The sequence below is a fragment of the Melanostigma gelatinosum genome (genome assembly GCF_949748355.1).
Source record: "Melanostigma gelatinosum genome assembly, chromosome: 19".
Lineage (NCBI taxonomy): Eukaryota > Metazoa > Chordata > Actinopteri > Perciformes > Zoarcidae > Melanostigma > Melanostigma gelatinosum.
Window position 1 is genome coordinate 11,698,674 of NC_136652.1, and position 17,788 is coordinate 11,716,461.

Sequence of the window (17,788 nt, forward strand, 5' to 3'; positions counted from 1 at the left end):
GCCCAAACATGTGGCCTACCTGTTATAACTTTTCCCATCTGTCTCTCAGCAAGAAAGCTAATACGTGTACCAACCAACCACGTCCACCTGCTCTATGAGGTATGAACAGAATACAAAGATTGTTTTTGGGAGCTCCCGAGTCATGCCGGGCTAAACCAGTCAAATACCAACACCGGCTAATAAAAGTTACAATAAAAACACTCATCCCTTCAGTCAGATCGAGAGCCCAGAGTGACTGTTTTTGGAGGGCTGAAACCAGAGGTCTCCGTGCCTGTGTCCTCCCCCCCCCCCCCCGCATCTCGTTTTTCATTTGCGTTATTGAAAAAGAGGACTGGAGACGCTGACATTGTGACGCACACAACTCCAAACCAGATGGGGTTGAGAAATGAGAGGTGCAGGGAAATTCCCCCATTGAGTAGCTGCGAGATTGATAAACTAAAGGGGAAATGTTTTCTCGCTCTACACAGTCAAATACTGTCTTCAGTTTGATGTTCAGTGAATCATAAAAGTGGTCTGGTTTATGAATTAGTGTAGAATGCAAAGAGACGCTCGGACAAGTTTGTTTCGAAAATAACATGCTGTTTTTTTTCTTGATAAGACTCGAGAGAAAGAGGAATACATGTTGAGAGATGGCAGAGAGGAAAACCTACATTGACGTCAACCCATTTGCAGATGACACCCAACGCTATATAGATGTTTATCTCATAGACCGGAGCCCCCCCTCTACTCCTCCAACTGAGATTCTAGTTATTTGGCCAAAAACAAAGCAAAGAAATAAACTGTGCATAGAATGTACGACACCTTCTCAGCACATGACACCTCGGGCAAGACATCAGGGTATTTATGATCGACTAATTTAAGGAACATAACTAGAACATCCTTAATATTGCCAAGCAGAGCAGACGTGCAAAGACGTTTGTGCATGCTTTTACTACAAGTAGGCTCGACTGCTGCAATGCACCGAACTCCACAAGTCAGTTCAACAATTACAGCTAAAATGTGTTACTTCTACTGTGCCGCCATGTTTAGCCACATTAGCTTTGCACATTAGCATCATCAGTCTTTCAGACCTGCCATAACATTTTGTACATATTGAAATCCCAATGACTGACCAGTGATCCCGGGACTTTTCATGTCGGGTGACCATCAGGTAGAATGTTCAATTCGTCCACTGCTTTGGTTTACCTGTCCCAACAGTTTTCGGTTTTGTTGACATTTGTTACAGTCAGAGCTACTAGCTACTATGCTACTAGCATGGATGAAGACTTTTACTCTTGTTTTGTTTTTTTCAAATCATATATACTTCTGCAAAATCTTTGAAATCATTTTTAAACTGGTATTTTACTCGCTTCAACGTGGATGTATTTTAAAGTTAAATTGTTAAAACTGTCTGCTCGTTCATTTATTTTGTGGACATTCATTATACGTAAACCTAAAGCACGTTTAGGTGCAGTTTGTGTGTGAATGGTGCTACATGACAAATGTTCATTGTGTTACCTGCAAAGCACACAGCACCGGCCATGAGGCAAATCCTGTAGCACGAGCACTGCGAAACAGTAAAATCACACCTCTTCAACTTCATAGTTTTAAGTTAATTTAATATGTTTTATTATTAATTCAGTTACCAGAGGAAATAGAATGATAAAAACAAGGTACCAGTAAAATTGCACTTCCCTTGTATGCATTCTGTTCCGCAAACTCCCCATGGGCCAACATCATCTTCACCTCCTTATGACGGCAATGATCCTCATCTTCATAATCATCTTCATAATCATCCTCATCATCATCATCATCATCCACTCAGTGTTCTTCCAAACATTCACATGTGACGGTGAAAACCCACGAAGCAGTCCTTTTACAAAAGTACACGACAGACAAGTTGGAAATAAACAATGACTAAGAGATATATTTACAAGACTTTTTAGCCCAAAGTTAAAATATTAAGTAGAATCTGTGTTGACAGGACAACAACAAAAAAGGTTTTCCATAAAATAACACCGTGCAAAAAGTACCCACAAGCGGCATTTGGTTCACTGATGTCGGGGTAAAATGATACAATTCATAAGAAGTGCGCTCTTTATTACACAAACTGTTGGTTTACCACCCTCTATTACAGACGGTGGCCTCTGTAACATGTTAATATAGCTCTATAGCTCAACTTAAACAGTAATGTGTGTTTTCAGGCTATGTTTACAGCTTTACAAGGTATAAATCCCACATAAAGACCCCTGCTCTCCAACACGGAGGACTGAGAGAAGCGTCTGGCTGTTGTAACTCAACAAGTAGAAAGTTTCAGCGTTACTGAACTCTTGTTTAAATACTTGGGATAAAGTTTAAAAAAGGACCCGTGTGCAGGGTTTAGTGTAATCTAGTGAAGTTATAATTCAAGCTGCCACGAAAGGCCGTCTCCAGAGCCAGTGTTTGGTACGTTCTTGGCTACGGTAGAAACACACGGCGGGCTCTGTGAATGAGGACCCGCTCCCTATGTTGATATGAATGGCTCATTGTAAGCCAACGGGAAAAACAACGATTCTTTTACACATATTGGAAACATAATATTGAATATCATGCTCCATTTCTGGCAGTAGATCCCCCTAAATCCAACACACTAGTCCCTTTGAGTCATTCATGTTTGAAAATGAAGGCTTAGCCGAACATCAACATTTTTTCAGAATTTTTGAATTTTGGCTGCACAAGCCACGTACGGTTTGTTTAGGAAAAAATATTCGACTGTTTTAAGTGTGAAATTGGTGAAGAGGCAGTTTGCAACGTCTATGGTCTGGGACTCGTGTATAAGACAATCTTACAGGCACTCAAAAACTTCTGTGACTGCTGAGGCGACAAATCACATGGACCCCTTGGGGGCATCTTGGTGTAAGTGTCAAAACTTCAAAAATCCCTTTCTGTACCATTGCTAAGAAAAATAAAAAAAACGAATGGAAAAGAACAGTAAAAAACAAACAAACCAACCCGATACACACACAATAGACAAAGAGCTCCACAGAAAACGTGGTCTCAGTTCCCAGTTTGGCGCGACTTCAGCGCGCTACACCTTCTGCGGGGGCGGCAGTGTTGACCGCCGACCCAACTTCATGCGACTACGTGCGTACACCCGTAAGAAAAGTGCCAAGAAAACTACCGCGACGCCAAATCCACCCACTATGGTAACGGCGTGACCGTACAGGAAACACGAGAGGAGGATGGCGATAGCTTGCCGCAGGGTCATAATGATGGTGAAGACTGCGGCACCAAACTGGTTGATGGTGTAGAAGATGAAGAGCTGGCCGCACGCCGAGCACACGGACAGCAACACGGCGTGAAAGGCGAACTCGGAGTGGCGCGTCATGAAAGCCACAGAGTCGAAAAACGCCCCCTGCTCAAGCAGCGAGCCGACGGTGAAGAGGCAGGAGAACAGGTTCACCCCGAACATCATCTGCACCGCCGACATTTTGTACTTGAACAGGTTGTCCTGCCAGTTGGAGGTGAAGCTGTCGAAGACGATGTAGCCGATGAGGATGACGACCCCGCTGAAGGTGGTGACGGTGGACAGGTGCTTGCTGGGCGTGCTGGACAGCAGGAACATGCTGACGCCCATTGAGATCAGCACGGCGGTGAAGTACTCCCAGTACTCGTAGCTCTTGTGGGAGACGAGCTTACTCATGAGCATGACGGGGATGACCTTGGAGGCCTTGGCCAGGACTTGAGTGGGGAAGCTGATGTACTTGAGGGCCTCGTACTGGCACCAGCTGCTCATGATGTTGGAGAGCGAGGCGAAGGAGTACTTGTACATGGGTGCTCCGTGGCGAGGCTGCTTGAACAGGAGGCACCACAGGCCCGACACGGTCAGGGCCAGGATACGGTTCATGAAGACCAAGAACTGAGAGTCCTTGAATTTCTCGCCCTCGTCTTCTGGAGTCGTGGCTCCGTAGGAACGCGTCATCACCCTCTCTTGCAGGACTCCCCATGTCAGGTATGATCCCTAAGAATAAGAAAACTGACGTAAGCGTTTCAAGAGTGTGCGTGTACGGGAAACGTTGAGCATTGAAGTTGATTCTTGCTTTAAAATATATCCATTTGATTTGGTGAACTTAAAACGTAAAAGGTGCTAAACAATTGAGAGGGCATGACTACTGCCTCAACATGGCTAGCGGTTAGCAGCGCTAACTAAAGCAAGAGTGCTGACGGAGATAACAGCGTTTACCTGAGAGAAAACCGGAGTGTTGGCACTAAACTAAACGGCGACTGTGAGCTAACCAGAGGGGGCACGCTCACGTGCACAAACATGAAGCAAAAGGCACGCGGGGGCCTGTCTGGCTATGTAAACAAAGCACAAAGAGGCTCCGATTACGACACGCAGAGGGAGAGTAATGTCATTCTCTGCTCATGTAGACATTGATCCACTCTATCTTTACATCAAAAATAGTTTTTTGATGCAGTTTCTTTTCTCTGAATGGCGAATAAAAATCCTTTAATGGCAGAACTTTACAGTGCCTTTTGCACATAAGGAGTGTGGATTTGTTTGGCTCCTTATTGATCCATGAAGTTCACGGCTTAACTTTATGTACACCAAAATGCTCTGTAGAGCTGAGGGCGCCTGCAGAGTTGGGTGATAACTCTTCGTGGGTTTGTCTCAGCAAGTGAACCCCGTCACATTAGATGCGGTCATTTGGTCCTTTGTTAATATACAAATATTGATAAGTGCAACTTTAAGATGGGGCCCATGCTTTGACGTAGCGCTCCGTTTGGTAGATGGCGAAGTTACGGTCCTGCACCAGTGTCCCAGCACCTCCCTTTATACAAACTAAGCATCTTTTAAAATAGCGAGTCAAGCTGAGAGCAGAGCAAACCGTAAAATGAAACAACTCTCCCACAGCTGCACAAACAGAGTAAAACAGTGCATGGGATTAATGGGATAACACCACATGCAGCGGTTGAAGGATCCCCACCTGAAGTCCGGCAGCACAGAAGATTAATTTGATGACCTGTCTGACCGACGAGCCAGATTCACCCTCGTTCCTGGTTGCAAGTGACACGTCATCCAACAGACCTGTTTTGGCCTCACTGCCAAACACACAGGTCTTTATGAGAGGGAAACAAAACCCATTACCTGAAAGACAACATTCCAAAAAATTATTGACATCGAGGTGGTTATGAAGGAACAAGTTTGTGTTCTTTAACTGGAATGCATCGCCAAATTAGACGTCTGTATCACACGCCCAAACCTGTTTCTAAGTAATTGGTGCGCTTGAAGTAGCTTATGAGGAAGTAGCCGGGGATGATGATGGTGGAGTATCCCAGAACGTTGACAAGGAAGCGCAAGATCCAAACATCGTGCCAGCCGTCCAGTAGTGACGACTCCTCAGCAGCCACGAGGGAAGGGATGAGAAGCAGCACGAATGCAGGGCAAACCCTGCAGGGTGAAACAATAAGGTATATCAGATCACATCGTACACAGAGAATCACTAACTCAGACTTATTCTCTCCGTAAAATACAGTTAAGATGATCAATACATTACTACCCATCATATCAATGCTCGTGATGAATATCAAGTGGTAAGGATTGTACTTTTTATGTCTGTTTACGACTTTCTTAATCTCATCTGAATTGCTTCAAAACGGAGGTCTTGAAGCAGACAAACCTGAAGGTGCTGCTCTAAGAAAGACATTTTACAATCTAACTATAAAGCAAAGTGTGTATGTATGTGTGTGTGTGTGTGTGTGTGTCTAGCAGTTCTTCCTCAGAAAGACTAAGTATGATTTTACCAGCAGACAATTGTCACCATAGGTTCATTGAAGTATGCCGACCGGGACGTAGCGGCTCTCACATTTCCAAAAAAAATTACAGCAAACTTCCAAACAGGCATTATTTGGATAAACTGGCCACATATTGGGAATCTAAACGGTTACCTTCTAGCATTATTAAAATATTAAAACTTAATAAAGTGACATCGTAAGACAGCCTTTAATAACAGTACTCAAAACTTTCTTATTCAAGTAAAATTATTACAGTAAAACTATTAATACTCAACAATAAAACTGCATTTACATTTTTACATCAAGTGCACAATGTACCTAAATATACATAATGTCTGTTCAACGTGGATATTTCATTTCTATGATGCTGGACAGTTTTATGATTAATAATGCATACTACTATTATTTGTTGTATTTTGCGAGTCAAATCTGAATCTGCAACATAACCAGCAGTAACCGTTCTCAAACCCCATTCCCGGGGGCTTGGCGTTCTCCAGCAAAGTCTGTAATACCACCATCACTATCCTTTCTTCATGACCGTATGTGAAGGCAGGCCATCGCGTAAAAACAACCACAACCTGTTGAATTAGCTGGGAAATATTAGATTGGCTTCATCATTACCCACACCCACATGATAAAACCCCAGTTCTCTATGAAAAAGGTGTGCTCCTTGCTGTCGTGGCACTGACTGTGTATCGGTATTCAAAGTGAGGCGGGGCCTCCTCCCAGGGGGGCCTGTGAGCCCGGCTCAAACAGAGCCTCTTTGTGTGGGACCCGGCCGGCCAGCGGTCCACTGCAGAGAGACCTGGGCCCTGAACAAGCAACTTATTACATGGAGGAATGCACTGCACTGCCAACCCACAGGCTGTCACACCAAACGCACACAGAGACAGCTGCCAAAAATGTACCTGAGGAGTGGGAGTGCTTGTGTCTTGCAACAGTAACGCTTTGTGACAGCTGATAATATGACAACAGCATCCCCTCGTTTACCAGTCCCACATATCTATATGTTATAATATACATAGCTGCTGATGGGTGTGGATCAATAAATCTATTCATAGCAAACACATCAGTGGGAAGGGAAACAAGCCAAACCAGTGTTGCAACAAATGATGGGACTCATCAGATTATCTTGCTTGTACAGTACTTTCAGCCGTATTGCCACTGCAGTGTTTTAATCCCATTATCATATTTTGATGAGTGTTAACAAATAGGGTGACTCCATTTAAGTGAGAGGTAGAAGTGCTCTCCACTTTAGTTTCACGGCCATCAAGATATGGGACTCTCTGGGAGACCGTTTCTATTAACGCTCATCAAAGGAATACAGTATCATATTAAACACATGCAGTAGGAACATAAAGCTAACTTAGGACAGCTACTATTCGTGTCACAGATTTTTTTTAGCTAGCAGGTTGTTTGCAGACTTCAAAAACACATTGATCGTCAAAGTAATAACGCATAACTGAAATGAACAGTTAACCGACGTGATTGCCACGCTGACAAGTATATAAGTCAACAGTCAGCCGAGCATATCCACACCTAAAACTCATATTTTCCAGTTAGCTAACGTTACTATTGATCTCCAGCGTTACCTCCATGAAAAAGATGGCATCTTCCCCCCACTCTCTGTGGCCCGACAGCCCGGCGACAGAATCAAACGGCTCCGCTGTGACAGAGCATGAAGCCGCACGAACCCGGCTGGTAACGAGATATTGAAAATAAAGGATGTTCTTCTTTCGGACCAGCCGCCTTTAGCTCTGCTGTCTTCAACTTATCCTCCTCAATGGCCGATGTGTTGGTTCCGGTTGGTTCACTTGGGCAGGAAAAAAAGAAAAAGCCTCTTCCTCTCTGCTCAACGCCGGAGGAGGGAGAACGGCGCCCGCCCGGCGACCCTGACCCCTGCCGGTGTGGAGGAGTAACTGCAAGACAAAATAGTTTTAACTGTAGCGCACATTTCATACACAAAGGCAAAGTAAACATGCTGTACATGAAGCATTAATGAATCAAAAAAGAAATACAGCACAAACACATTACAAATCAGAGAAATAAATACTCGTTAGGTAGAGGGAGATAGGTAAGACAGGTAAACACAAGGTGGAACATTATGTATGTTTAGGTTCAGTCAAAGGCTCAGCGTTTAACCTGGCGCTGCTGCCTCCCTGTGCTCCTCAGTTGCTGAAAGTCACAAGCTGAAAGTCACAAGCTTTCAAGCAGTAATGGAAATAAAGAAACTAGTATAAAGTAAAACAACAAAGCAAAGTTCCAAACTCCAGGAACACTGGCAGTAAAAATAGCAACTTTTTTGGCTTTGTGCCTGAAGGACCAACACAACAGGTCCACTCCGTGCATTTTGAAGTAGTTTAGTTTGTGGCAGAAACTACCCAACAATAAGTTAAGTAGTTAAAATAAACTTTAAAACATTAAAATGCACACATTAAGGCAAGATAAATAATAAGTGACACAATACACGTAAGAATACAGCAGAATAAAATATTCTGCATAATGAGTATCATTACTTTGGCTACTCAGCTGCCAATATAATGTACATAAGTAACAATTTAAATGTTTTTTTTTCACAGCAGACATAGCAGTGAAAGCACAGGTAGAGCTGATACTGTTCATGATGACTCTGTTCCATCAAAGTAAACATATCACATGTCACAATGTCTGCTGTGGAACAGGCCAATGCAGGAGTTTTACTTGTAATGGAGTGAATTTTATATTATATTTCCACTTTATTTCCTCAAGTGAAGGATCTTCTCCCACCACTCCTTTTATGTAATACATATATCATTTGTCTTGCCCTTTTGATCAGAATTACTTAGCCTATCAGAAGTTGTTGGAACTATGCGTCAGCTAGGCCTGCATGTTAAAGCAACACTATATTATACACATTTACAACTTTACTTTATTTATTTATTTTCGCAACTAACTGTTGACATATATTTCACCTTCTTTTTGTTATTTCCAACATTACTAAAAGCAGCATTTGATCTGCTGATGTAAAATAAAAAAATTGTTAAATGTTTTGAGGTTTTATTTTTGCTGAAGAAAAAAGATTTTATTGGTAATGACATAGGGAAATGCAACAGAAATGACTCAACTAATGCCACCAGTGTTGGAGTAACTAATGCTCACAGACATCAGATATTAGTTTTAATGATGCAATATTGAAAGAAACACCTTGCTCATTTAAATAAGGATAATATGCAGTATTACTTCATGATATCAAACATCTCCACCTTTGTTTTTAACAAAGCCCATGGCAACACCAGCATAACCTACAGTACAGTGTATTAATAGCACAAGTAGCTTCGGGCCATAGGCTCAATGGGGAAGTAGGTACAGTTTCACAACTCTGTTCTCGCTGTTTACCACAGAGGTTTGTCTCTGTAGAAGCGGTTACCATAATAACCTGTGTTTCTGCACATGAATCTGCCACCGTTTACCTGGCCAGAGGAGAGGTAGATGAATGCCTCAGATAAAGTTAAGTGTAATTCGTTGGGTTTTTCTTAGGACCTATTATGAGCTTATTATTCAACCTGCTATGCTGTTGGTATGTGCTTATAAAAGAGTTACAGCTGAGTGGAATTTCCCGCTGCTCCACAGTCATTGTGTTATAGGAGCCATGAGGAAGAAGCCACTTACAGGACAACAAAAGATACACCTAACAAAAGCAGCTGACAGGAAGCGAAGAACAGAACTTTGTCATAAAGTGCGCTCTGTACTCTATCACTCTCGTGATTTACTGGATATGGTCTTTGTTTGCGCCTCTGAAATATCTTTTATGAAGGTTTCTGATAAACCTGCCGCTACCACTGCAGAGCACACGTTGGACAATGAGTTTGGGTGTGTGTACAGATACCACAAATATACTGATGCTCCTAAACACAGCTTCAAATGTCCCCAAAATTCCCTCTACCCAGAAAAAAGTACAGCATGCGAGCAATGTGAGTTTTTTTTTCTATTTTATTACAAAATAAACAAACTGCTTATATTAACTAAACAGGGCAGAGTAATTACACACCAAAGTAAATGAACAGCTACTGCAGATTAAGGACTAGATGAGATAAATAGAGAAAACTGCTTCACAACATGAAGTAGCAAAAAAATCAAAAGGATGAAGCTGCATTTTGTGTCATATATTACATTTTTATTTGGGCAACCAGCTTTCTAATAAATAGCAGGATGTGATTAGTTCGTCTTCGTCTCTTTGGGACACACAGTTCGTTTTACATTTAGTAAATGGAACATTAATTTTGTTCCACTAAAGGACTTTCTATAGCAACAATGAAAAGCAGTGAAATTAAATGCATCGTAGCACTGATGAAGTTTGAGAAACTGTGACACAAAGAAATTTCAATGTTCAATTTCTAGCCATTAAAACTAGGTTAATGTGATTAAGAGGTAGGATTTTCGATGGACATTGAACATGTAGAGAGACAGTTTGCCACTCGCATTGAGGTGGCTTTCGTTTCAACCCCTCCAGACGCATGCGGAAACAAGCAGAAACATGTAACCAATGACTCAGGAACACAGACTTTTTTAAATCAGTGTTCAATTAAGCAGAATCACTCTCTTTGTCAGAGGGAAGTAAGATTTACATGTGCACATATTTGTCTAGATAATGGATAAATACAAATCAGAATGTACTACAAAAAGAGGCACTATTTAATGAAGACGTCCAACCCAAATGCAGCTGTTTTTTTCTTTCTTTTTTTTATAAATCAAAAAGTTTCAGCCGCAGTAAAGCTCCAGAAGACTGTTGTTAAGCCGATGATCCAGCTCAAAACTTCACACTGACAACCGACCTCCCGGAGATCTGGATGTCATCAAAAGGAAATAGAGCCAGAATCTGAAAGACAAAGACACAAAAAGTCACATTTCACTTCCAGTCCGTTGCAGTCCGCACCAAATGACAGGAAAACCTAAATACCTGACACCCAGTATGAATGCAAGTATTGCAGTTGAAGTCATGGAAGTAAAGATGAGAATAAATGCTGTTGAAGTCTTATCCATATACAGTAGCACACAATACATTATGAAGAGTGCACACTTAAAAGGATAGGGCTGGTGTTATTCTACACATTTTATTGTCGTCACCAAATCCCATGAAAAGACCAAAACAACGTTTTATTCCATCGACTTGTCGACCCCGTCGAGTGCGCTCAGTCCCAAAATCATCTCCTTCTACTGAATCCCTGAATCTTTAAAGACGACTGACAACTATATTCCTGTAACCGTCAATCACAATAGCTTACGTCATCATTGCCGTCAGCCAGATCCAGCGCCGTTTCGTCCTCCATGTTTCGCAGCATCGTGTCAGCGCCAGACTGGCAGAGGAGGTGGGCGATGGCGGCGTCCTGTCTCCCCACTGCGAGGTGCAGGGGCGTGCAGCCGTTAAACATGGCGGCATCCACATTGGCTCCCCTGCTGAGCAGCAGCTTCACTGATGTGATGTCATGCAGCTCGGCGGCGAGATGAAGCGCTGTTTTCCCGCTGGTACCTTCCTGCGAGAGGCGTGGATGGAGAAAATAGTAATGAGGAATTCCAGAGTTACACAAATGGGACAATACCAGAAAGTAAGTCAATACATTTTTTTTTTTTGTATTTTTCTGAAAGTATGGACATATTTAAGAATTATTACAATAAAATAAATAAGCCGAATGTAAGGCACAGCGATATCTTTGGCCGGTGATTTAAACTGAGAGGAATGTCTGTGGTAGTTTCGGGACTCTTCCCTTCCATCAATAGAAAGTTAAGAGTGGCTGGCCAGCCGAATCATATCTCCAATCTAATTATGTCTCCATGAATTAACGGGAAGCCCTGAGCACAGCTCATATCACTATCAGCATTGCACGGGTGCAGCAGATTTATAGACGAGAACACAACATAAGGCCAGGAACACAGTGTGATTATAAATACTGGAACACTGCTGCATCATGTGAAGGACACTACTGGAGAAACTGATTGAACAAACTTTTAAAAACTTTTTTTGTTCTTCAATATATATGCTGACAGAGACGACACATAGCTTAAATCTTATAAGTGGCAGGTCAGGGTCAGCTGGCTGCAGGTAGAAGCTTACTGGGACAATCTGAAGCTGGTTTAGAAGATAATTTCACACCAAATTACATAGAAACAGGAGCAGTCTAGTGATGTAGTTCAGTCATTTCACAGACTAACCTGGATATTCAAGTCTGCTTCCTTTTTCCCCAGGAGCTTCATGATCTGATGTTGCCTGTTCAGTGCAGCCAAGTGAAGACAGGCAAGACCTGCAAGGACACACCTTGTTTCAAATATGGAACATGGGGTTCATTTTGAGGTCATAAGAGACAGAAATATGTTTTGTAAAAAGTAAGTTTTTTTCCAAACAATAAAAATCAAACTGAAACCATGAAGACATGCTGCAGATCAACTACAAATTGTTCTTTGCAAACACACCACATCTGTGCTACCCTTGCAACTGTTGCTATTTATAAACAACGCTGTGGGGCCAGAAAATACCACACATCCACATTTGATTTGCCCCGAAGTGCTGAAGCGAGAGAGTTAGCAAAACCGAATTTGACAGATTTATTTAAATGATGCTGTTTCCTTCCATGCTATGTTGGTTTAACAATGGCAACAAAGTTAATTATTTCTGACAACATTAAAGACAAGTCTCGGTCTAAACGCACCAAAAGGTTATGATATATTTGGACACACAAAATCGAGTTGCATAATCGGGGAAATTCAAATTCAGATACCCACGGACAAATAATTGGCTGATTAAGGCGCTGCAGCAGTTACGTCTTGTTCCTCACCTCTCCAGTTCTGGGTCTCGAGGACCGGTGCCAGCTTGCTGTGGGAAATCTCTCTGGTCATTTCGGTGGCGCACTCCGTCTGCCCATGCTGGCAGGCCACATGCAGCGCCGTGTTCCCCTCCTGGTCCTGCAGCGCCAAACTGGCCCCTTTCTCCACCAGGCCCTTCACCACGTCTGTCAGGTTCAGGTAGGTGGCCAGGTGCAAAGGGCTCTGAGGATCACAACAGACAAAAAGGATGAGCAACGCTGTCAAAACTGCAGGTCTCTGGTTGAATTAAATACCATTTATTTATCAAAACCAATGCATGCCAGAATGTTGAGTCAATAACATGATTGATTGAAGATATAGATGATAGAAGAAGTTGGACAAAATAAAGGATTTGAAGACACTTTTCACGATTTTCTGACATTTCTTCCACAAAGTTTTATCGAAAAATGTCAAATCCTTATTCTACAATGTCAATAGCAGAGAGTTGCAGAGGTTTCTTTATAGTTATTGTCCTTTAACTCTGCCTATTTTATGCATCATCATTGGCTTTTCTTTTTAAAAAACCTGACGGGGTTAAGAAGAATTCATCTTGTGAGGTCTTAAAATGACTACCGAGAGGAAATTAGGCAACCAAAATGGCTAACTGAGTCACTGCATTAAGTGCTGAGTCTTAACTTCAGATGTTTCCTTTTGACAGTTCTGCTCAGTCTTTATTTTTGGTTTCTACACGAGCAAAGACTCCGTCTGGTCTGACATCTTGAAGGACTGGTACAATTTTCTCCACCCACATCCACACCAGGATAAACTCCACAGCTCCCTGTGGTGCCATTTCTACAGGAGGTAGAGGAGGGGAGTTTCCATTCAAAGTCCCTTGTGAGTTAAAAGTGGAACCACCCACAGTGACGTCCTTGAGAGAGAGGACGGACTGCAAATAAAGAGGAACAACAGCTCTCTGGAACTACGGAGATATAAATAATGCCACTGTTTCCACAATCAAGGCACAAGACTGTGAGGAAGTCACTCTGGATCCCAAAGAAATTCCAGAAGAAGCTGCTGTGTGCTTATGCAGCGGAAAGAGTCGTGTTGCTCTTACCTGGTACAAGTTGTTTTGGATGTCCAGGACTTCTTTGGGGAATAGCTGTATCAACTGTTGAGCAATGAATCGGTCTTCATGGATGATTGCTAAGTGCAGGATTCTATGGGAGCGGAGCACAGAAAATATAAACATCTTTATCCATCACAATTGCAAGGAAACTAGCAAACTTAAGCTGTCGTACATTGAGCAATCTTCACCCACAAAAGCAGTAGTAACAGTGGAAAGAAAAAACAGTGCATTTCAACAAGACACAGAAAATGTTGCCTCACAATTTTCCTCAGTATTCATCTCAAGAGACGACCTCGAACTGTAACACCTAGTGGGCTAAATGGCGAGACTTAGCGGTTGGGGTATTGAGCAATACAAGAATTTTCTTTTTTAAATAGCATAGAGATGTTAAAACCACCCGTTAGAAGGTGCATCCTTGTAGATTTTAGTTGAAAAAACAAAACAAGGACACGATATAACCTCAAACACTGAGTGGAAAGTTGTAGCAAACAAATGTGTTGAAAAAGCAGGAAATGGCAGCGAGCATTAGTGCTTGATTTAGACTAAACTGGAACAATACAAAGAGCCGCATCTGTAAAACGATTAGAACGGATTCAAATCCCATTTTAGCATCAAGTCGCCTTAAACGTCGGGCTGTATAGCAAACGCTGAAACGGACTTCGAGTCACACAGCAGCATGAGGATGTTATTGTATTCAAGCAGACAGGGTGCTGTAAAATCTATGTTTCTGCAGTTACTGCGCTCTCAGCAATGAGTTGAAATGTTTATCAGTTCAGAGAGCGCTCTTTCTTTATCTTATTGATCAGTCTTGCTGCAATGATGATTATGATCCTTGTTTTATTATATAAGTGGAATAAAGTCAACGACTTCATTCAAAATGTGTTCAAATGTATTTCATTGGGACACAAAACATTATATCAGGGGTTGGAATCAAAGGGTAAGTCACGATATGAGACGAGCGTGATATGGAGCCAAAGCCTCAGAATAAAGATTATTTTACAGATTTCTTGCAATGGTGGAAGTATACCACAACCAACTATTTTTATTATTGACAAGATTTTGCATCTTTTTTTCAATTAGCTGGTGTTAATTTCACAAATGTTTGCCTTTTCTGCTTTTGTAAATTAAAGCAAACTGAAGAACTTTGAGTTTTGGACGGTTTGAACTTTGATTGAATTGGACTATGGCCACCTTCAGTATTATCTGGTGTTCTATAGACTAAACAGCTCAGCAATTAATGAAGAACAGGATTGATCATTAGTTGCAGCCCTAAATATAACTGAACCAGTGTGTGTAGTACATATCATTTACTTATTTTTAAATACACACACACACACACACACACACACACACACACACACACACACACACACACACACACACACACACACACACACACACACACACACACACACACACACACACACACACACACACACACACACACACAACAAAAACATGTAGGCTACAAGTAACTTTAGACCAATTTCACATAAAAACTGGAAAAAGCTGAACTGAGAGAAAACTGAGCAGTTTTCCGATTCAAATATCTGTGTTGAATAGAAATGAATCCATCAATTGATGATCTTAATGTTGGTATACGTGTACTGATAACGTGTCTCACACAGGAAAGTACCATAATCTGTTTAAAGTCACCACTGCCTGTTTTAAATGTCTGCAGAATAATAGATCTGCCAACCAACTATTCAGCCCTGTGAGCAAACCTCTTTGTGTGAAAGGGACTTCCTGGTTTGAGTAAGACTTGAATGAATAAGACCAGAAAAAAGAAACCCCACAGGGGGGGGGGGGGGGGGGGGGGAGGTCCTGTTTGCATGATTCTCTCTCATTGTAAGCAGCACAGTGTGGTGTGTTTCAGGTGTCTTTTCCCCCCCTCCCAGGTATCTATAGTTAGGGTGCGAGAATGAAACCATGTGGCCCCAACAACCAGCGAGCGGAAATGAAAAGAGGTCAGAGACACAACAACACTTCTACAATAGCGAGGACGACGTCAATCACTGGATTACAGTAAGAGGCTGCAGGAGTCGTGAGCAGGCCCACTTTCACGTCAAAAAGACTGATGACTTGGCAACATGGGATGACATGAGCCGATCAGGCTGTGTGTGATAGGTCAGGGTGTTTGGATTGTCTGCAAAAAAGCAGCAGTTTCATTGACGCACACTGAGGAATGAATGGCGGCAAAGAGCCATTGTGACAGGTCACCAACCGACATAGATGTGTGGTGTGGCAGAAGTAAAGATGGTGGGATCATGCACACGCTGTCCTGTCCTGATAAACAAGTTTCTTGGATCAAAAGCCGCCTCACAGCATGTGCTTTGTCTGTGCTGCATGGGGAAGTCCAGGCCTTTTTGTTTCACTTCTGTTTTCTCACTGAGAAACGCCTCACAGGAGTCCGTCCACATTCATGACAAGGACAAAGTTCAGTACAAAAAGTGCAGTATCACAGTGCTCTGAAATCCCCCTACAGAACCAGTATCGCACGAAGAACTGGGCCTACAAACTCTATGTCATTTACAGATGCCATTGACTTCCATTTATGGGTATTTTAAATCATCTCCACTGGAATAAAAAAAATATATAAATATATATTTTAGCAGCCATTAGAGCTGGAACAACATAAAATGAACCAGCAACAGTTTTGATAATTTAGGGTCATTTTAAAGCAGCAATGCTTCTCAAATGTGAGGATTTTTTGTTTTAGATAATTGCAAAAATTAATATCTAAGTGTTTTGGGCTGTTAGTCAGATCAAACAATTTGAAAGCGTCCTCTTGGACTTTTGGAACTTATGAGGGTATTTCTTTTTTGGTATTTTCTGACATTTTATTGATTAAACAGAAAAATCGATTATTTAAATAATAATTAGTTGCAGCCCAAACCACAAGTGCTACTAGTGTTAAAATAAAGCACCTGAAGTAGAAATTTAAAATACATTCACGAGACATGGTGAATTCTGGGGTAAATCTTTTTCCAACTTTGGTCATTTTGGGATAGACTACTGCAGACGACTACATTACATAAAAAAAACAGTGTGCAACAGTGGGGCGTTGAGCACGCTCAGAAAAGCTGTGCTCGTGCATAAGAAATTGAGAAAAGTGAACAAAAACATACGTGTCTCCATCTTCAGTGATAGTTGTGAGCAAGTTCTCCTCCTGTTCAGTGAGTTCAGAGCTCTGTGCTCGCTCCTCCTGGGCGCTGGAGAGCGTGCAGCCTCCTACTATCTCCGACAGACTCTCCACCGTGATGGACGAGGAGCTGTAGGCTGAGTCCAGGCGCTCCTCTCCGGCGGGACACTTGTCCCTCGGCCCGCTGAAGTCGGCGCTCGGCTCGCGGCGCTCCTCCGACTTCAGTATGGAGCGGTACGAGTCAATGCCCGAGTCCGTGCGGTTATCCTCCAGCAAGTCATCTTTCCTACAGTCGTCGCTCGCCATGGTAGTGGTGGCGTCGCTGGGCTTTCCCCTCCCTCCTTCCGCGAGGATTTAAAGGCTACTATCGGGTGTTCTCCGTGATGTGACCGGACTCCGCGGACAGCCTACTGACACCTGAGGAAACCACCGCTCCTTTGTAAAACCAGAGGAATGAGCCGCTTCGTTTCATGCCACTAACCGACAATGCATTACCTCACAGCAACAGGCCTTCACCCCCAATCGATTATAGATGTTTTATAAAGTTTCAAACTATGGTATGGTAATTCCAAACTTCGTGAAAAGGGTTCAAATCAAGCTAAAACTAGAGAAGCGGCCGTCCGTCGTCGAGATATCCGGTAACAGCGTGAGCTCCAGGCAGAGCAATGAAAGGCGAAGCTGTTTTTGTCAAGCGGGGGAATCCCCAGTGCGCGTGAGCACACGTACACATGCATACACTCTCGCGCCACACATAACTTGAACTGGAAGAGCGTCAAGATTCAACTGTCAAAGTAAAAGCGGAAGTGATGAGATTTTCAAAATAAGACTGTATTCAAAAAAATACCACAACTTCAGTTTGTCTAGCTCTGCGTTTAATAAACTATACAAGTAAAACATGTTCTACTTTAAATCACAAATAATCATTGAGCAAAATATACGTTGACTTTATTTATCTCAAGGGAAATTGTTGTACAGCAGTTGAAGTATAAAAT

The 17,788-nt window shown here is 42.4% G+C and overlaps 2 protein-coding genes across 2 annotated transcripts; both read right to left on the bottom strand.

Annotated features, from left to right (window-relative positions):
- Nucleotides 1-1,599: 1,599 nt before the first annotated feature.
- On the bottom strand, nt 1,600-7,546 carry slc35b2 (solute carrier family 35 member B2). The gene is made up of 4 exons (XM_079291344.1): nt 7,347-7,546; nt 5,223-5,410; nt 4,947-5,107; nt 1,600-3,979 (listed from the first exon to the last, which is right to left on the bottom strand). Exons 1-4 carry the CDS (start codon nt 7,364-7,366, stop codon nt 3,047-3,049), a joined length of 1,302 nt encoding a protein of 433 aa, XP_079147470.1. The 5' UTR covers nt 7,367-7,546; the 3' UTR covers nt 1,600-3,046.
- Nucleotides 7,547-9,703: 2,157 nt separating this feature from the next.
- nfkbie (nuclear factor of kappa light polypeptide gene enhancer in B-cells inhibitor, epsilon) lies at nt 9,704-17,439 on the bottom strand. The gene is made up of 6 exons (XM_079291352.1): nt 16,783-17,439; nt 13,643-13,745; nt 12,561-12,771; nt 11,941-12,029; nt 11,016-11,264; nt 9,704-10,609 (listed from the first exon to the last, which is right to left on the bottom strand). Exons 1-6 carry the CDS (start codon nt 17,100-17,102, stop codon nt 10,541-10,543), a joined length of 1,041 nt encoding a protein of 346 aa, XP_079147478.1. The 5' UTR covers nt 17,103-17,439; the 3' UTR covers nt 9,704-10,540.
- Nucleotides 17,440-17,788: the final 349 nt, after the last annotated feature.